General features: G+C 39.9%; 6 protein-coding genes across 6 annotated transcripts; all 6 read left to right on the top strand.

Moving 5' to 3' along the window:
• Positions 1-1,010: 1,010 nt before the first annotated feature.
• MONOS_6246 (uncharacterized protein) lies at positions 1,011-1,343 on the top strand (the record flags this gene model as incomplete). The annotated part of the gene is made up of 1 exon (XM_067876464.1): positions 1,011-1,343. One exon carries the CDS (start codon positions 1,011-1,013, stop codon positions 1,341-1,343), a length of 333 nt encoding a protein of 110 aa, XP_067724231.1.
• Positions 1,344-4,614: 3,271 nt separating this feature from the next.
• Positions 4,615-7,059, top strand: MONOS_6245 (uncharacterized protein). Its single transcript, XM_067876463.1, has one exon. The coding sequence runs from the start codon at positions 4,659-4,661 to the stop codon at positions 6,627-6,629; it is 1,971 nt and encodes a 656-aa protein (XP_067724230.1). The 5' UTR covers positions 4,615-4,658; the 3' UTR covers positions 6,630-7,059.
• Positions 7,060-7,302: 243 nt separating this feature from the next.
• On the top strand, positions 7,303-7,806 carry MONOS_6244 (uncharacterized protein; the record flags this gene model as incomplete). Its single annotated transcript, XM_067876462.1, has 1 exon — positions 7,303-7,806. The coding sequence occupies one exon, from the start codon at positions 7,303-7,305 to the stop codon at positions 7,804-7,806; it is 504 nt and encodes a 167-aa protein (XP_067724229.1).
• Positions 7,807-9,117: 1,311 nt separating this feature from the next.
• On the top strand, positions 9,118-9,612 carry MONOS_6243 (uncharacterized protein; the record flags this gene model as incomplete). The annotated part of the gene is made up of 1 exon (XM_067876461.1): positions 9,118-9,612. The coding sequence occupies one exon, from the start codon at positions 9,118-9,120 to the stop codon at positions 9,610-9,612; it is 495 nt and encodes a 164-aa protein (XP_067724228.1).
• A 103-nt stretch (positions 9,613-9,715) lies between these two features.
• Positions 9,716-11,803, top strand: MONOS_6242 (uncharacterized protein; the record flags this gene model as incomplete). Its single annotated transcript, XM_067876460.1, has 1 exon — positions 9,716-11,803. The coding sequence occupies one exon, from the start codon at positions 9,716-9,718 to the stop codon at positions 11,801-11,803; it is 2,088 nt and encodes a 695-aa protein (XP_067724227.1).
• A 240-nt stretch (positions 11,804-12,043) lies between these two features.
• On the top strand, positions 12,044-12,646 carry MONOS_6241 (uncharacterized protein; the record flags this gene model as incomplete). Its single annotated transcript, XM_067876459.1, has 1 exon — positions 12,044-12,646. One exon carries the CDS (start codon positions 12,044-12,046, stop codon positions 12,644-12,646), a length of 603 nt encoding a protein of 200 aa, XP_067724226.1.
• Between the last annotated feature and the right edge of the window lie 1,029 nt (positions 12,647-13,675).

Raw genomic sequence — 13,675 nt, 5'->3', positions numbered from 1 at the left:
CTTCATTGGATGACGAGAGAAAGAGCTCAAACGTCTTATCGAGTGTAAATATCTTTAACAGTGAGAACAATATCATTTCATCACAGACAGAGAAGAAGAGTTTTTTTGTCTCAAAGTTCTCTGTGGATAACTGTGCAGCAACGTCATTGATATATGTGAAGTCATTAAGTTCATCATGTCGACAGTTTCTCCATTGTGGAGTCGGGCAGGTGGATGATGTGATATCTTCGTAGTGGTTGATATCGGGGGATGGAGAGGAAGATGAGAATGATGATAAAAATGAAAAGAAGAATTTGTTGATGTTGCACAGATTGATGTCAAATGAACAGTTTTATTGTGAAAGCGATGAAGACGGGTCTGATTGAAAGAGTTTATTAAGACAGAAGAAAAAGAAGAAGAAACAAAAGTAATTGAAGATGATCACCCACAACCTGGTGAACCCATCATCACCGCTTTTTCAAATGTTCAAGCTGAAGACGCAGAAGAAGCAGAAGACATCAAAAGTGAATCGGAAGAAAAAGTTTGTGGTTAATTTGTTTTGCCTTCGAGCCAAGTACAGAATAAACACTCGAAGGAAGGTGGTTTTTCATCGCAAGCATTTGTTTTTTCTCCACAATAAAGAGGGAAGCCTGAATTATCACCATATGAGACCTAATGGTAAAGAGCAGGTATGTCAGAGGAACATTCATTATTTCCCTCTCTGAATTCTTCAATTTCTGTTTTTGCTTTGCAAAAAAAAGCCGAAATCGCATCTTTGTTTGTATCTTCATTAACCTGCATTCCATGCATGTTCTGCTTGATCTGCCGCCTATGCTTCAAAAACAGCTTTCTTTCGTCTATCATAATCGTCATCGTAGCATTCAGGTTCTCCTGAAACGCATCTTCTGTCTGCAATGTGGGGGAGCGGGGGGAGGGGGGAGGGGGCTGTTGAGCGAGATCCTTCATCATCCCACTCAACTCATTTTTTGATTAGGATTTGCTTGCCTTCAGCATGTTTAGCTTCTTCACAAATGCTCCAAATGTATCCAGACACAAGGAGACTTACGAGCCAATTGACATATCGCGTCACACACTGGAAGAAAGCTTTTTGCTTGCACGTATCTTCTTTGCTCCACTTTGGCTGCGTGGCAACGCTGGATAAGCGACTTCAAGGTCTTTTGAAAATTGCGATATTGCGAAAGGAAAAAGTCCAAATTCTAGCATTATTCGAACCAAGTGCTCATGGAGTTGGTATCGGTCTCGGCGTTCTGAGAGACTTGTGTACTGAACAATATAGCTTCCTGAAACTTGATGACAAGAGAGACATACTCATTAAGGAGGACAGGCTGTATTTTGGTTGTTAGGAATAAGACGTGTGTAGACCGGCGCACCGAATAGGTCTTGGCTGAAGAACTCGAAGTGCGAGAGCCATGAGCAAAGTGGTTTGTTGAAGTGATGAACAATGGTTGAGTGTGTCGATGCGCGAAAAGAGCAGTAGTTCAGATTGAACTGCGATTCTTTGTTGTAATTCCAGTTCATCAGTCCCACAAGGAGCGCTCCTTCTTTGAAGGCTGTGCTGGTAAAGGCGGGGGAAATGTCAAGGGATATTCAAGTGAATGATTCAGGAGAAGAAGAAGAAGGTGATGATTATGATATTGATAATGAAAAAAAAAATTATTGAATTATGTGATCCTGGCGAAGAAGAATATCTCTACGGAAATATGCAAGATAGAGGCAAAAGAGCAGGAGAAGACGAGTTTGAAGGCGCAGACGAGGAAAGAGGTGTGACTGTAATATAAGAAAAAGGGAAAGGGGAGCTTCTTGAAGAGAAAATGTCACTGGAATAGGCTCTTTCTTTCTTTCTATCTTTCTTTTTTAAGTTGTTTTTAGAATGCATGTAAATTCTTTTTGAGTGAGATATGTGAGCTGAGGAAATGCTTTGAAAGGATTTGCGTTCAGTTATTGATGAAGTGGATGTGAGGCGAAGATGTGTGCGAAAGGATAAGAAGAATAAGAAGAGCAAATTCTGAATGTGAAAATATCACTTGACGTTTAGTTGCACTCTTTGAACTTTGAAGAAATTGATATTGGCGCAGGTGCATGTTGGCAAGACTATCTTCTTGTGAAGTTAATGAAAAGTTCATTGTTGAAATTATGAACTTTCGAGGAGATAACCGGAGAAATTTCGTTGAAAAGAGATAATTAAAAGAAAGGTTTGTCAATGTTGTATATGTTTGATGAGGAGAACGTATAACTTTGGTTGCATGTATTGGATTAAATGAGACTTTCTCTACGTAGTAGTTATTTTTCTGTTTGATTTCGTGCCTTCTTTGAAGAGACTTTGAAATTCCCTAAAATCACTTCCTCCTTTTTCATCGCTTCTGCACCTCTTCTGCACTTCGATGCAACATGCGCACCATCTTTTCTCATCAAGAACATTCATCTTCTTTTCAGCCTCCGACTTAAAGTGAATCAGCAGGTTGGTCGGTCTCGCTTCTCCGACCACTTGTTGAGTGTGGAGAATGTTTCAAAAAACCATGTTCCATTCAGCTTATGAGAATGCATATGATTGAGTTTATCTCTCTGAAGCTGAACATTTTGAGCATCAATCAGTTTAGCGGTTAATTTTGTATTTTGAGTGATTTCATTACCAAAAGGGATGCCTAACATACTGATTTGTGTTTCTCCTATTTCAGTAATCTCGAACAGAATGGGTTCTCAATTTGATAATCACTATTCTTTTCATATTTCAAGGTTATGTCTCAAAAGGAATAGTCATGAATCCGTTCGCATTCGGTTTTTCCAGACACTAATAAACAGTTTGATGATGCTCAAGTCAGATCTGTTTTTATGGAATTTTTCAGAACGACTGAATAAGAATCTTCAGATAAAAATTTGAGGCTTGAAGGGTAAAAATTCCTTTGGTGGATCAAACTCAAATTCACCATGCTAATTGACCCACTTTGCAAGTGAAAAGGAGATAACGATTTTTGGTGGGAAATACAGGAATAAACCGTGAGTTTCGATTTGTCTGTTATTTGCACACATAATGAAGAAAAGCATTCAAACGCCAAATTGTTCAGTTCAGCTGAAGAATTGAAGAATCTCAAAAATGCATTTTTTTCCGCAGAAAGACCTGGCTGCAATCTTATAACTCCTGAAAATGTTATTCGCTGAAATAAATTATAATTATCAGCCATTGATAGAAATTGCGAGTCATCAGTATAGCCTTGACAAAATTTAATACAATTATTTCAAATATATGAATTGTTAAGAGCCTCATTGTTTTTCTATGATGTATTTCAAGAGACATCTTGTCGTTTAAATGTCTCTTCTTTTAGAAAATACTCCACAAATCAACAAATTCAATTTCAATAGAAAATAAAATTTTAAATTGTTCATAAAATAACATTAAAAAATATAGAAAATAAGTAATGTTTTTGCATGAATTGATAATTCATTATCAAACAAACATTCATAGAAAAATACACAGATTTTTAATAAATGATGGTAATGGAGTGTTGTGAATTTGTCTTCCATGTGTGAATATTTTGATCTGTGGTGACTTTTCAGAAAAAAAACACTAATAACACTTCAAATGTAATATTTGTATTTATATGAAATGTTTCTTTAGATATTAGTTAATATTTCGAGTTAAAGAATTATTTTTTGAGAAGGGCATAATTTGCAAATGAAAATGTATTTAATCCTGAATAATATCCCATATTTTCTTGAATATGTTCTTAAATGTAAGTTTTTTTTTTTTTTTTTTTTTTTTTTTTTTTTTTTTTTTTTTTTTTTCCAAAATTGTTATACTTTTTTTCCTTCAAAAGAATAATTCATCTTCCAAGAAAAAATAATTATGATATAAATTAACACCACGAAAAAAGTTATGATATCAAAAATAATTATCCAAATAAAATATTTGTTTCAATATGGGTGATAATTTCTGAATTCATGTAATTTTTTTATTAAATATTCGGTGCAAAATATTCTATTGAATATTTTTAAATAGACAGTAATAAATGAAAAGGCTTATTAAACAAATTTTCATTTTTAATTCAACTTAAACATTTGTTTTTAAAACAGTTGTTATATTTTATGCATTTGAATACAAAATATCTTCCGAATGATAAACATTCACTGAAAAAACAACACACCGTAAAATTATTTGATTACAAAAATAATCACCAATAATTTTTTGTATTATATTTCAAAATTTCATCATTTGAATAAATGTTGCTAATAAATTTCTAAGTTCAATTAAATGAAAAAATAAAATAAAATAAACTGACATTTTCAAGCTGTTGCTGACCGACTAGATCTATGAACATATATTCTTGTTATACACACTGAAAAAAATATATTTTCAGAACAAATCGATCAGATGTAAAACTTTTATTTGCAATATTTTTTTACCTCAAAAACTTAAATCATTTTCCTCTTTAAATAATAAACTTTCATAATCAGGAAAATCAATTACATTAATACTCAAACTGCACTTTCGCTCCAAACAAAATTTCATTATTTACTGAAGATTACTATATCTTCGGAACATATAGTTCTTTAATCAGAAATTCTGACCCACAATCGCATTTGATTAAAAGTGATCTGACATATAAATTGGAAAAAGAGCTCGTAAGCAACAAAAAAACATCTCACGATCATCATAAATCCATATGGGAAACGATATTGATTCGATGAGCAACTGTGCATTTGATAAAACGGAAATGAGCAAGTGGACAGAAAAAAGTGGAACGTTTGGCGATAAAGATGGATGGACATTGGCGATGAAGTGGATTCATCTGGTCAAGACAGAACCTCCAAAATGCATCAGACATGATGTTACACTTTGTGATCATTACGGAAACACAATGGCCATGCACTGGATCGGAAATGTGAAAAAAGAACCGCCAGAATGGATGCGACACGAAATCACATACTGCAACAATCATGGATGGACAATGGCAATGTTGTGGATCATATTTGTTCGAACAGATCCGCCAACATGGATGCGACACGAAATTACACTTGGAAACAAAAACGGACAAACCATGGCTATGAAGTGGATTGCAAATGTTAAAACAGCACCACCAAAATGGATGCGACATGATATTTCACTCAAAGATAACAACGGAAAATCAATAGAAACATTGTGGATAGAGAACGTCAAAACTGAGCCACCAACATGGATGACGTCTGACTTCTCATTGAGCAGCGGACATGAGTCAATAACAGAGACAAGTTCAATGAAAGAAATGAAAGAAGAGTCATCAGAAGGAAAGAAATGTGATGAATCAAAAAGCGATGAATGCGAAAAAAATGAAGCCAGAAGTTTAACACCTGTTAAAAATCCATACACTGAGAATGGGACAACTCATGATAACACACTTCGTGATGATGATGGAAGAACAGAGGCAATGCAACATATCATAAACACCAAAACTGAACCGCAAGAATCCATGAGACATGGAATTACTCTGGCTGATAACGACGGATGGACAATGGCAATGATATGGATAAGGGAAGTCAAGATAGAGCCTCCTGAATGGATGAGGCATGGAATAACTCTTGCAAATAAGAATGGGGAAACAATGGCAATGATATGGATTTATCACGTGAAGACAGATCCGCCAGAATGGATGAGACACGGAATCACTCTTACTGATGAAAGTGGATGCACAATGGCCATGAACTGGATTGCAAACGTGAAGACAGAACCTCCTGAATGGATGAGACACAATATCACTCTTGCAGATAAAGATGGAAATACAATGGCCATGATATGGATTTCAAATGTGGAGACAGAACCACCAGAATGGATGAAACACGGAATTACACTTGCTGATGAATATGGAAGAACAACGGCAATGTTATGGATTGCAAATATCAAAACTGAACCTCCTGAATGGATGAGACATGAAAATACACTTCCAGATGATTATGATAAATGGACAATGGCCATGTACTGGATTATATTTATGAAAACAGAACCACCAGAGTGGATGAGACATGGAATTACTCTTGCAGATAAATATGGAAATACAATGGCTATGTTGTGGATTGTAAGTGTAAATGCAGAGCCGCCAGAATGGATGAGACACGGAATTACTATTTGTAATACATATGGAAGAACAATGGCAATGTTATGGATTGCAAATATCAAAACTGAACCTCCTGAATGGATGAGACACGGAATAACTCATACTGATAGCAGGGGACGAACAATGGCGATGTACTGGATTCAATTTGTAAAAACAGATCCGCCCAAATGGATGAGACACGGAATTACACTTGCTGAAAACAATGGAAGAACAATGGCTACAATATGGATTAAATATGTAAGAACAGAGCCACCAGAGTGGATGAGACATGGTATCATGGTCCGTGACAATGATGGGCAGACAATGGCCATGTACTGGATCGCAAACGTGAAGACAGAACCACCAGAATGGATGAAACACGGAATTACCATTTGTAATAAATTTGGAAGTACAATGGCCATGTTCTGGATTGCAAATGTCAAAACTGAACCTCCTGAATGGATGAGACATGGCATCACGGTTCGCGATAAGGACGGAGACACAATGGTTGATTATTGGAAAAACAATTTAATAATTGACCCACCAGAATGGATGAAGACAAATTAATCATCATAATTGCGAAAGAGTGTCTCTTTGGAAATGAAATTCGTTATCTGAACTTCAACAAATCAATATTTCACTGTATGTATGAAGAAATACCTTTGTCATTCATGAGATGAAATGTTTGATATTGGAATGTTCTTTATTTCTTTTTTGAATTGATTTTCTCTCTTTCGATGGACATTCGGACATGCTTCAAAAAAAAAACATTCTTTTTTGAATATCTTCTGTTGCCTTCTCATTGCTTTGATATCTTCTGTCAAGATGTGTGAATCATTTCACTTCTTGAATTTTTATTTTCTCAGATTCATCAAATATGTTGATTTTCTTTTTCATTGGAATATCCACATGCACAAGTTGATTGATTCAGATGAAATAATATTTTTTTCAATCATTTCCATTCATTTCCATTTCACAATATTAACTGATATCGTAAAATCGATTTTTTCTTTCTTTCAAAAAATCATTCAAGAAATCGGAAGAAAGGCAAGAAGCGAGATGATAGGTTGAGAATTAATAATGATTAACAATCTTTTTCAAACTGTAATTTTGAGTGTTAAAGAAGGTTGATGAGAAAGAAGAGATAAGGAAGAGATTACCATCCATCTCATCAACTTCAACAGCAAAAACAGAATTAACATTTGTTCAATCTGAGAGTCTGCGTCCAACAATTTCATCGATGTCTTACTTGTTGGCTGCAACGGCCTGTTCTTCGCCACATGAGAAGCTGATTGCGGATCTGAGTGATTCGTTGTTCATGCTGCTTCATGGAAGGAACGAGAAGAAGGAGATGGCGATAGACTCTCTAAAAGAAAGGAAGATCACTGATGTTCAGATCCTGTTCTCGGTGGCAAATGGAGCTCTCCACTCATTTGATGAAATGGAGAACAAGCTTCAGTCACTTTCCAATCTGAGTCCTCATATTGTGCTATTCTCAGAACATACGGTGATCTGCATTGTCATGCACTCAGACCTTTTATCAGATGACTCTGATTCATCATCCATCTCATCATCAACTGTTGTGACATATGCAAGTGATGATGATGAAAATGACTCCCTTACCTCATCGGCTTTTGAAGACGATGATTATTACAAAAAAGAATGCATGAGGTGGAAGGCGCCTGAGCTGCAGATGAACAAGAAGATGGGGGGTAACGAAGGAGTCGGTTGTGTTTTCGGTTGAAATTATGCACTGTGTCTTAGGTCACATATCCCATCAAAATAACAGGAAAATGATGAAAAGATAGAAGATTGCTGGAATAGATGGATGGAACCAAAAGTGGTTGAGTAATCTTCACGTTGAAGCCTCGTTGATAGCTAGCTTGATGGTTCTTCTCAAATCGTTTATCGATAGTTAACATTCAAAAAGAATTCCTTTTGCTTCTCACTCCATGTATTTTCATGATTTTATTCTCATAAGTTACAGATCGTAAAACATCTGTTGATCGCTCAGTCATAAAACTTATTCAGCAAGCTTGTTTTTAGTTAAATTGAAATCGTGTTTGCAAAGAAAGAGAAGATGAAAATGATTGTTATGAAGAGAAAGACGAACAAAACGAAGAATTTGGCTTGAAATTTGATTTTTCTGTGAAATTACTTCCTGCTCTTTGAGCTTTCTTATCAGAAACATCAATCCATGTTTTGTGAGTAGCCAATTTCGCATCTTAACGTTCTAAATTCGAAATCTTCATCAATTCAATGACAGTTTCCACAATTATCTTTCACTTCATTCCTCATTTGTCAGAAGGCATTTCCATAGGATGATAAAACAGCAGAAGAACGAATATCCTATATATCAGACCACAAACAGATATGTGTTCTTTGAACATTGGAAGATCATTCCATGAATGAAGCAGTATCAATGGCTGAAAGGTGGCTGAAGTTCAAAGACGTGAGAAGTCTAATTTGAAGATGATGGAAGCTGCGTTAATATTGAAGAGCTGCTCGAAAATTGATGCTCGAAGCTCTTTGATTTCACCAAACTGGTTGAGAATGAAGGTTGGAGAATGAATGAAGAAGTCACCGAAGAAAGATTATGACTTGTATTTTCTTTTGTTCGAAGCGACGACTTTGAAAGAGTTGAGCAGATAGGAATTTGAATTTTGATAAATCTACACATTTGGCGAGAAAACAGAAGGAGAGATTGTTTCTATCAGCTCAAAAATTGAAGAATTTGGTTGTTTCACTTTTGTATTTGGAATTCCCATCGGCTTCTCCGTTTGCCACTTGACATGAAAAACACTTCTTGCAACATTGTACTTTTATTTCAGAATAATCTGCTTCTTTTTCCTTCTCCTCTTCTTCTTCTTTCATTCCAAAAAATAAAAAATGAAATTGCTGCTTTCTTTGTCTTCAATGCATTCATAAGTTAAACCTGATGAAAATATTCAACCACATCGCAACATAATTTCACAAAGGCAACATTTCTGGATCAGATTGCATTTTTGTCCAGCGCATAACAATTTCCACACTTATTAAATAGTTTGCTCAGATTATGATTGAAGCCCATCTCTCTGCGGCTGTTGTGGATGTGCACCGCCAAAATACGGAGAAGGCGATTTTGTGGAAAGAGCTGTCTTTGAACCAACTGAATCACTCTTTTGCTCACGAGCTTACACCAGCCGACGAGACATTCAACCTCTATGATGGCCTGCTCTACACAGATGCTGACATGTGCTTCTTGCAGAATCTGCTGCATCTTCCCTTCTATTTCGGTGCTGCTCCGCTGGGAAGCAAGGATACAGAGGTATTTGTGTGTGTGCAGAACAATGGGAAACTTCCACTTGATTGGCGAATACGCGATCCGTCAGATTTTGATGTGAGGGCTGATCATTGGGTGGAGGAAAGAGATCTGAGGAAGGGGATGATGCATCAGATGGGAGGGATGGGTTTGGGTGAAAATAGAGGCGGAGGTGCAAGTGGAGGAGAAGGAGGAAGAAATGATGATAACAATGGAGGAGACGGAAGTGGTGGAAAACCAGGAGGCTAACGGAGTTGGAACGAGTTCCATTTCGATTGAGCCGCGTGAGGGACATCTTGAGACAGGAGAAGAATGCGTAGTGAGATTTTCGTGCAACCACCACAGCGAGGGAATGCACCAGGCATCGTTCATCTGGCAGCTGCTGGGTGGAGGGAAGCAAGTCGTTTTGGAGATTGCGTGCCAGACGCTGAGTCCAACTGATGCGCATGTTGTGTTTGAGAGCGGACGAGGCGCAGAGACGACGGCGATGCACTTTCTGGAGCAGGTGCCCATCGGCGAGGTGGATGCACCAATGCAGTCGATCGTGCTGCGGAACGAAGGCGGGACGAGCATCGACTACAGACTCGACCTGACCGATGTGGAGCGGCTGAATGCTTCAGCATCGGATTTCCCTCTGTTTGAGTGCCCTGTCACGAGAGGGATTGTGCCAGCGCATGGAAAGCAGACGATATACTGGCGCTTCCGTCCACTGATGCAAAGAGGATATTTGGTGAGGATTCCGATCAAGCTGGGAAGCAGATACAGTTCGATGAGTGTGATGAATGCAAATGTTGGAGGAGGAGCAGGGGGAGGAGATGGGAATGTGAATGGAACGAATCATTCACCATCATCCAATAATGGAATAGGAATGGGTGTTGGTGGAGCACAAGGAGCAGGAGTAGGAGGAAGTGATGGAACTGAAGGCATCACTCACATGGAAACAGTTCTGCAAGCGCTGCTGGCAGGAGACGGTTTCATCGTGAAGGAAGGAGCAGCGCCGCTTGCGAATGAGAAAAAGACAACAATTCCAGCTCCTCTTTCTCCGCTTCCTGGCCAGCTGTGCTTATTGTCACATGAGCGAGTTGGCTTTGGGAGCGTGGCGGGTGGGAGCATCGAGCGGAGGCTGGTGTGTCTGGTGTGTCCGCGTGTGAGGAGACACCCTGCACTGCAAAAGAGGGCGTATGAGAAAGGAGAGAAGAGAGGCATCCTGTTTGACTGGGAAGAGAGCCATCCGCTGATCAAGTCGCAGGTTGTGACGATTCGGCCGATCAGAGGAGAGATTGCAGAAGGAGAGAGATGTGTGTGTGTTGTGGAGCTGCATGCACCGATAGCTGCTCAGGTTGTGGATACTTCACTTCAGTGCAACATTAGAAAAGCGATCTTCACTTCCTTCATCTCGAATTCTTCAATTGCGAATCAGAATTCTTCATCGTCTTCTTCCATCAATGGTGTTGGTGCAAGTTCAGAAGTTAATCAAATCTTTTCTTATCATCGTTTCCCTTCAGCCCGTCGTTCATCTTCTGTGAATGGTACTTCTTCCTCTTCTTCTTCTTCTGTTGTTGCATCCAACTTTAACTCAGGCAGCATTGATGATCACTCCACCGTCGCCTCACTCTCCACGCAGCACTCTCAACTGGGAAAAATCAAATGGCTTCCTTCTTCTTCGTATCCTGTGCCTTCTCAGTCTTCCTCTTCCTCCTCACTGGCAATTGCCCCGCATCAACCAAGCATCCGCAAGCACCCACCGAGAGTGAGCGTCATTGAGCGCATGACGAAATCCCGGGGCATTCAGACAGCCACACGACTTGAGCAGTTCCGCCCTGTCTTGGAAAAAGCGAGAAATGAAGATAACAAATTTCTATTGGCGCTGGCGAAGTTGCCTGTTGATCCGCTTTCAGCAGCTTCTGCGTCAACGCTGCAATTGCGAAAAATGGCCAGCAGCATTCCGCTTAATGAGGTCACGAAGCAGGCGCTGGAGGGAGCAGCATATGAAAAAGAGGAGCTGAAGATAAGGATTTTGAAGAAGGAGAAGGAGAGAGAGGCGTTTGGGATGTACAACCTCACCCCAACGACGTCTGCCATGAAAGGAATAACAAGAAAGAACAAAGGGAATTTGGGGCCGCTGAGAGAGTCGCGAAGCAGCAGTGCTGATGGAAGGAGGATGACTGATGCAGAAGAAGTGAGCGGAGTGAATGTGTCTCTTCCTCCTTTGTTGAATCCGTCTTCTGGCTCTTCTTCTGGTTCTGGTTCAGTTTCAGTTCCATTGTATTCTCAGCAGGGAATAGCACAACAGGGGTCTATGCAATCACAGGGAATTCAGGGAACTCAAGGGCTAATTCAAACTGGAGCAATGAACAAGCAAGGAAGTGCAGTTCGTTTGCCTCCTTTGGGGATGCAAGAGCCAAATGAAGGAGGAAGAGGACACAAAGGGAGGATATAGTAGAAGAAGAAGAAGTTTAGTGAATTGGAAGAGCTGTAGGATTTGGATGGAGGGATGAGTGGAAAGCTGGGCGAGTGAGAGGAAGACAGAGAATGTGATGACGGTTTCAGAGAACCAGATCAGAAGATATCTTTGAGAGTGTCATTCAAAAGCAGCTCAGCTATCCGATTTCGGAACTGCACGGGGCTTCCTCTCTCTTGCGGGTATTTCTGTTTCAGCCGCAGCTCAGTGCAAATAGAAATGGAGCTATTTCTTCTGTTTATACTTCATCATCTTTATCTTCCGATTCTTTATTCTTCTTCTTCTTCTTCTGCTGCTGCTGCTGCTGCTGCTGCTGCTGCTGCTTCATTTTATCCCTCTTTGTACCCCCTTTCCCTTCCTCCGCTTCTTCTAGCTCCTCCAGCACCGCCAATGCAATTGCTGCAGGTGTCAGAACCACATCCTCCATCCTCAGCCCTGCTGCCGACAGCCCCTTCTCCACAATCTCCTCCACTTCACACACCGCAACCCTTAGCACCATCACTTTCTCGTTCAGCTTCACAACCACACACCTCAACTGTTGTGATCGCCATATCTGCATTGAAGTGTCAAACAGATCTAAGATCGATTGGAATGCATTCACATCTGCCGCTGCAAAGATACGCTTGCTTCCCGACTTCTTTCTCACTGATGCTGCAAGTGAACGAAAGCAGCGCAACTAGCGGAACTGAAAGCATCGCCGAAAGCGCCACATCGTATGCACACACAACACCCCCATACAGCACCTCCCGCCGAGCCACAACATATCCCTCGAAGCGTCTGCAGCACATACGCCCCAGCCGCCTCAGACACCACAATCAGTAGCCGCCTCTCGATGTCATCCATCGTTGCTGCAGACGCGTTTGATGCTGCCACAAATGCACAGAAGGTTGAATTGCAGGCTTCGATGAAGATGATAAAGATTTGTCATCTCCTTCCGCCTTCTTCTCTTCGCTTCTCCGCCTCCGGAATAACTAAGCAGACCTGTGTGCTGCTCAAGTTAAGAAGAAGAAAGCGATGAAGGTGATAAAGAAAAAGAAGAAGGAGAAGAAGGAGAAGAAGGAGAAGAAGGAGAAGGAGGAGGAGGAGGAGGAGGAGGAGGAGGAGGAGGAGAAGGAGAAGGAGAAGGAGAAGGAGAAGGAGAAGGAGAAGGAGAAGGAGAAGGAGAAGGAGAAGGAGAAGGAGAAGGAGAAGGAGAAATTGTTGTTGTTGTTGTGATTGTTGCGTTTGAATCTGATTGAATATCATCTTTAAGAGGACGAGGTATGTCATCTTTCTCTTTTCTTTCTTTTGCAGAACTAAAGTTGTTGAATGAAATAATTAACTGTGCTCAATGCAAATTCCTTTGAGCAGCTGATGTGGATGCAGAAGAGAGGTCAAGAATACAAAGAGGATGGCACGAGCAATCGATGGATAAGCAGACATCGTATTCAGATCGCAAATATATCCATTCATTTCCCCTTCCTCTTTTTCCCCTTCGCTTCCATCTGAATCTCATTCTGTTTCTGTGTCTTCTTTTTTCTTTCCTTTTCCTTTCCTGTTCCTCTTCTGCCTCCGTGTGCTCCAAAAACGACTCCAGTGATGATTCCTGTGAAAGTGCACTGGTCTCAAACAATGAATGCGTCAGATAAGACTACCTTGTCTCCTATGACAATTAGAACGACTCACTCACATGAGACACATCATTAAATGCTGATGCTGATGTTGATGTTGATGCCAACTGCGGCAGCGCTCGTTAAAAAATTTCATCTGCTTTCAGAAAAAAGCCATTCATTTCATCTTTTGCATTCACGCACCAAACTATGCTGCTGCTATCCTTCTTGCTGTTTCCTTTGTCCATCTTTTCTAAAATGA

This window comes from Monocercomonoides exilis (assembly GCF_001643675.1).
Source record: "Monocercomonoides exilis strain PA203 chromosome Unknown scaffold34-1095894, whole genome shotgun sequence".
Taxonomy (NCBI): domain Eukaryota; phylum Preaxostyla; order Oxymonadida; family Polymastigidae; genus Monocercomonoides; species Monocercomonoides exilis.
This window is presented reverse-complemented; position numbering and strand designations above follow the sequence as displayed.

What these genes read in the sequence shown, in the direction of transcription:
- MONOS_6245 (XM_067876463.1), top strand. Translation starts at nt 4,659, where the DNA reads ATGGGAAACGATATTGATTCGATGAGCAACTGTGCATTTGATAAAACG.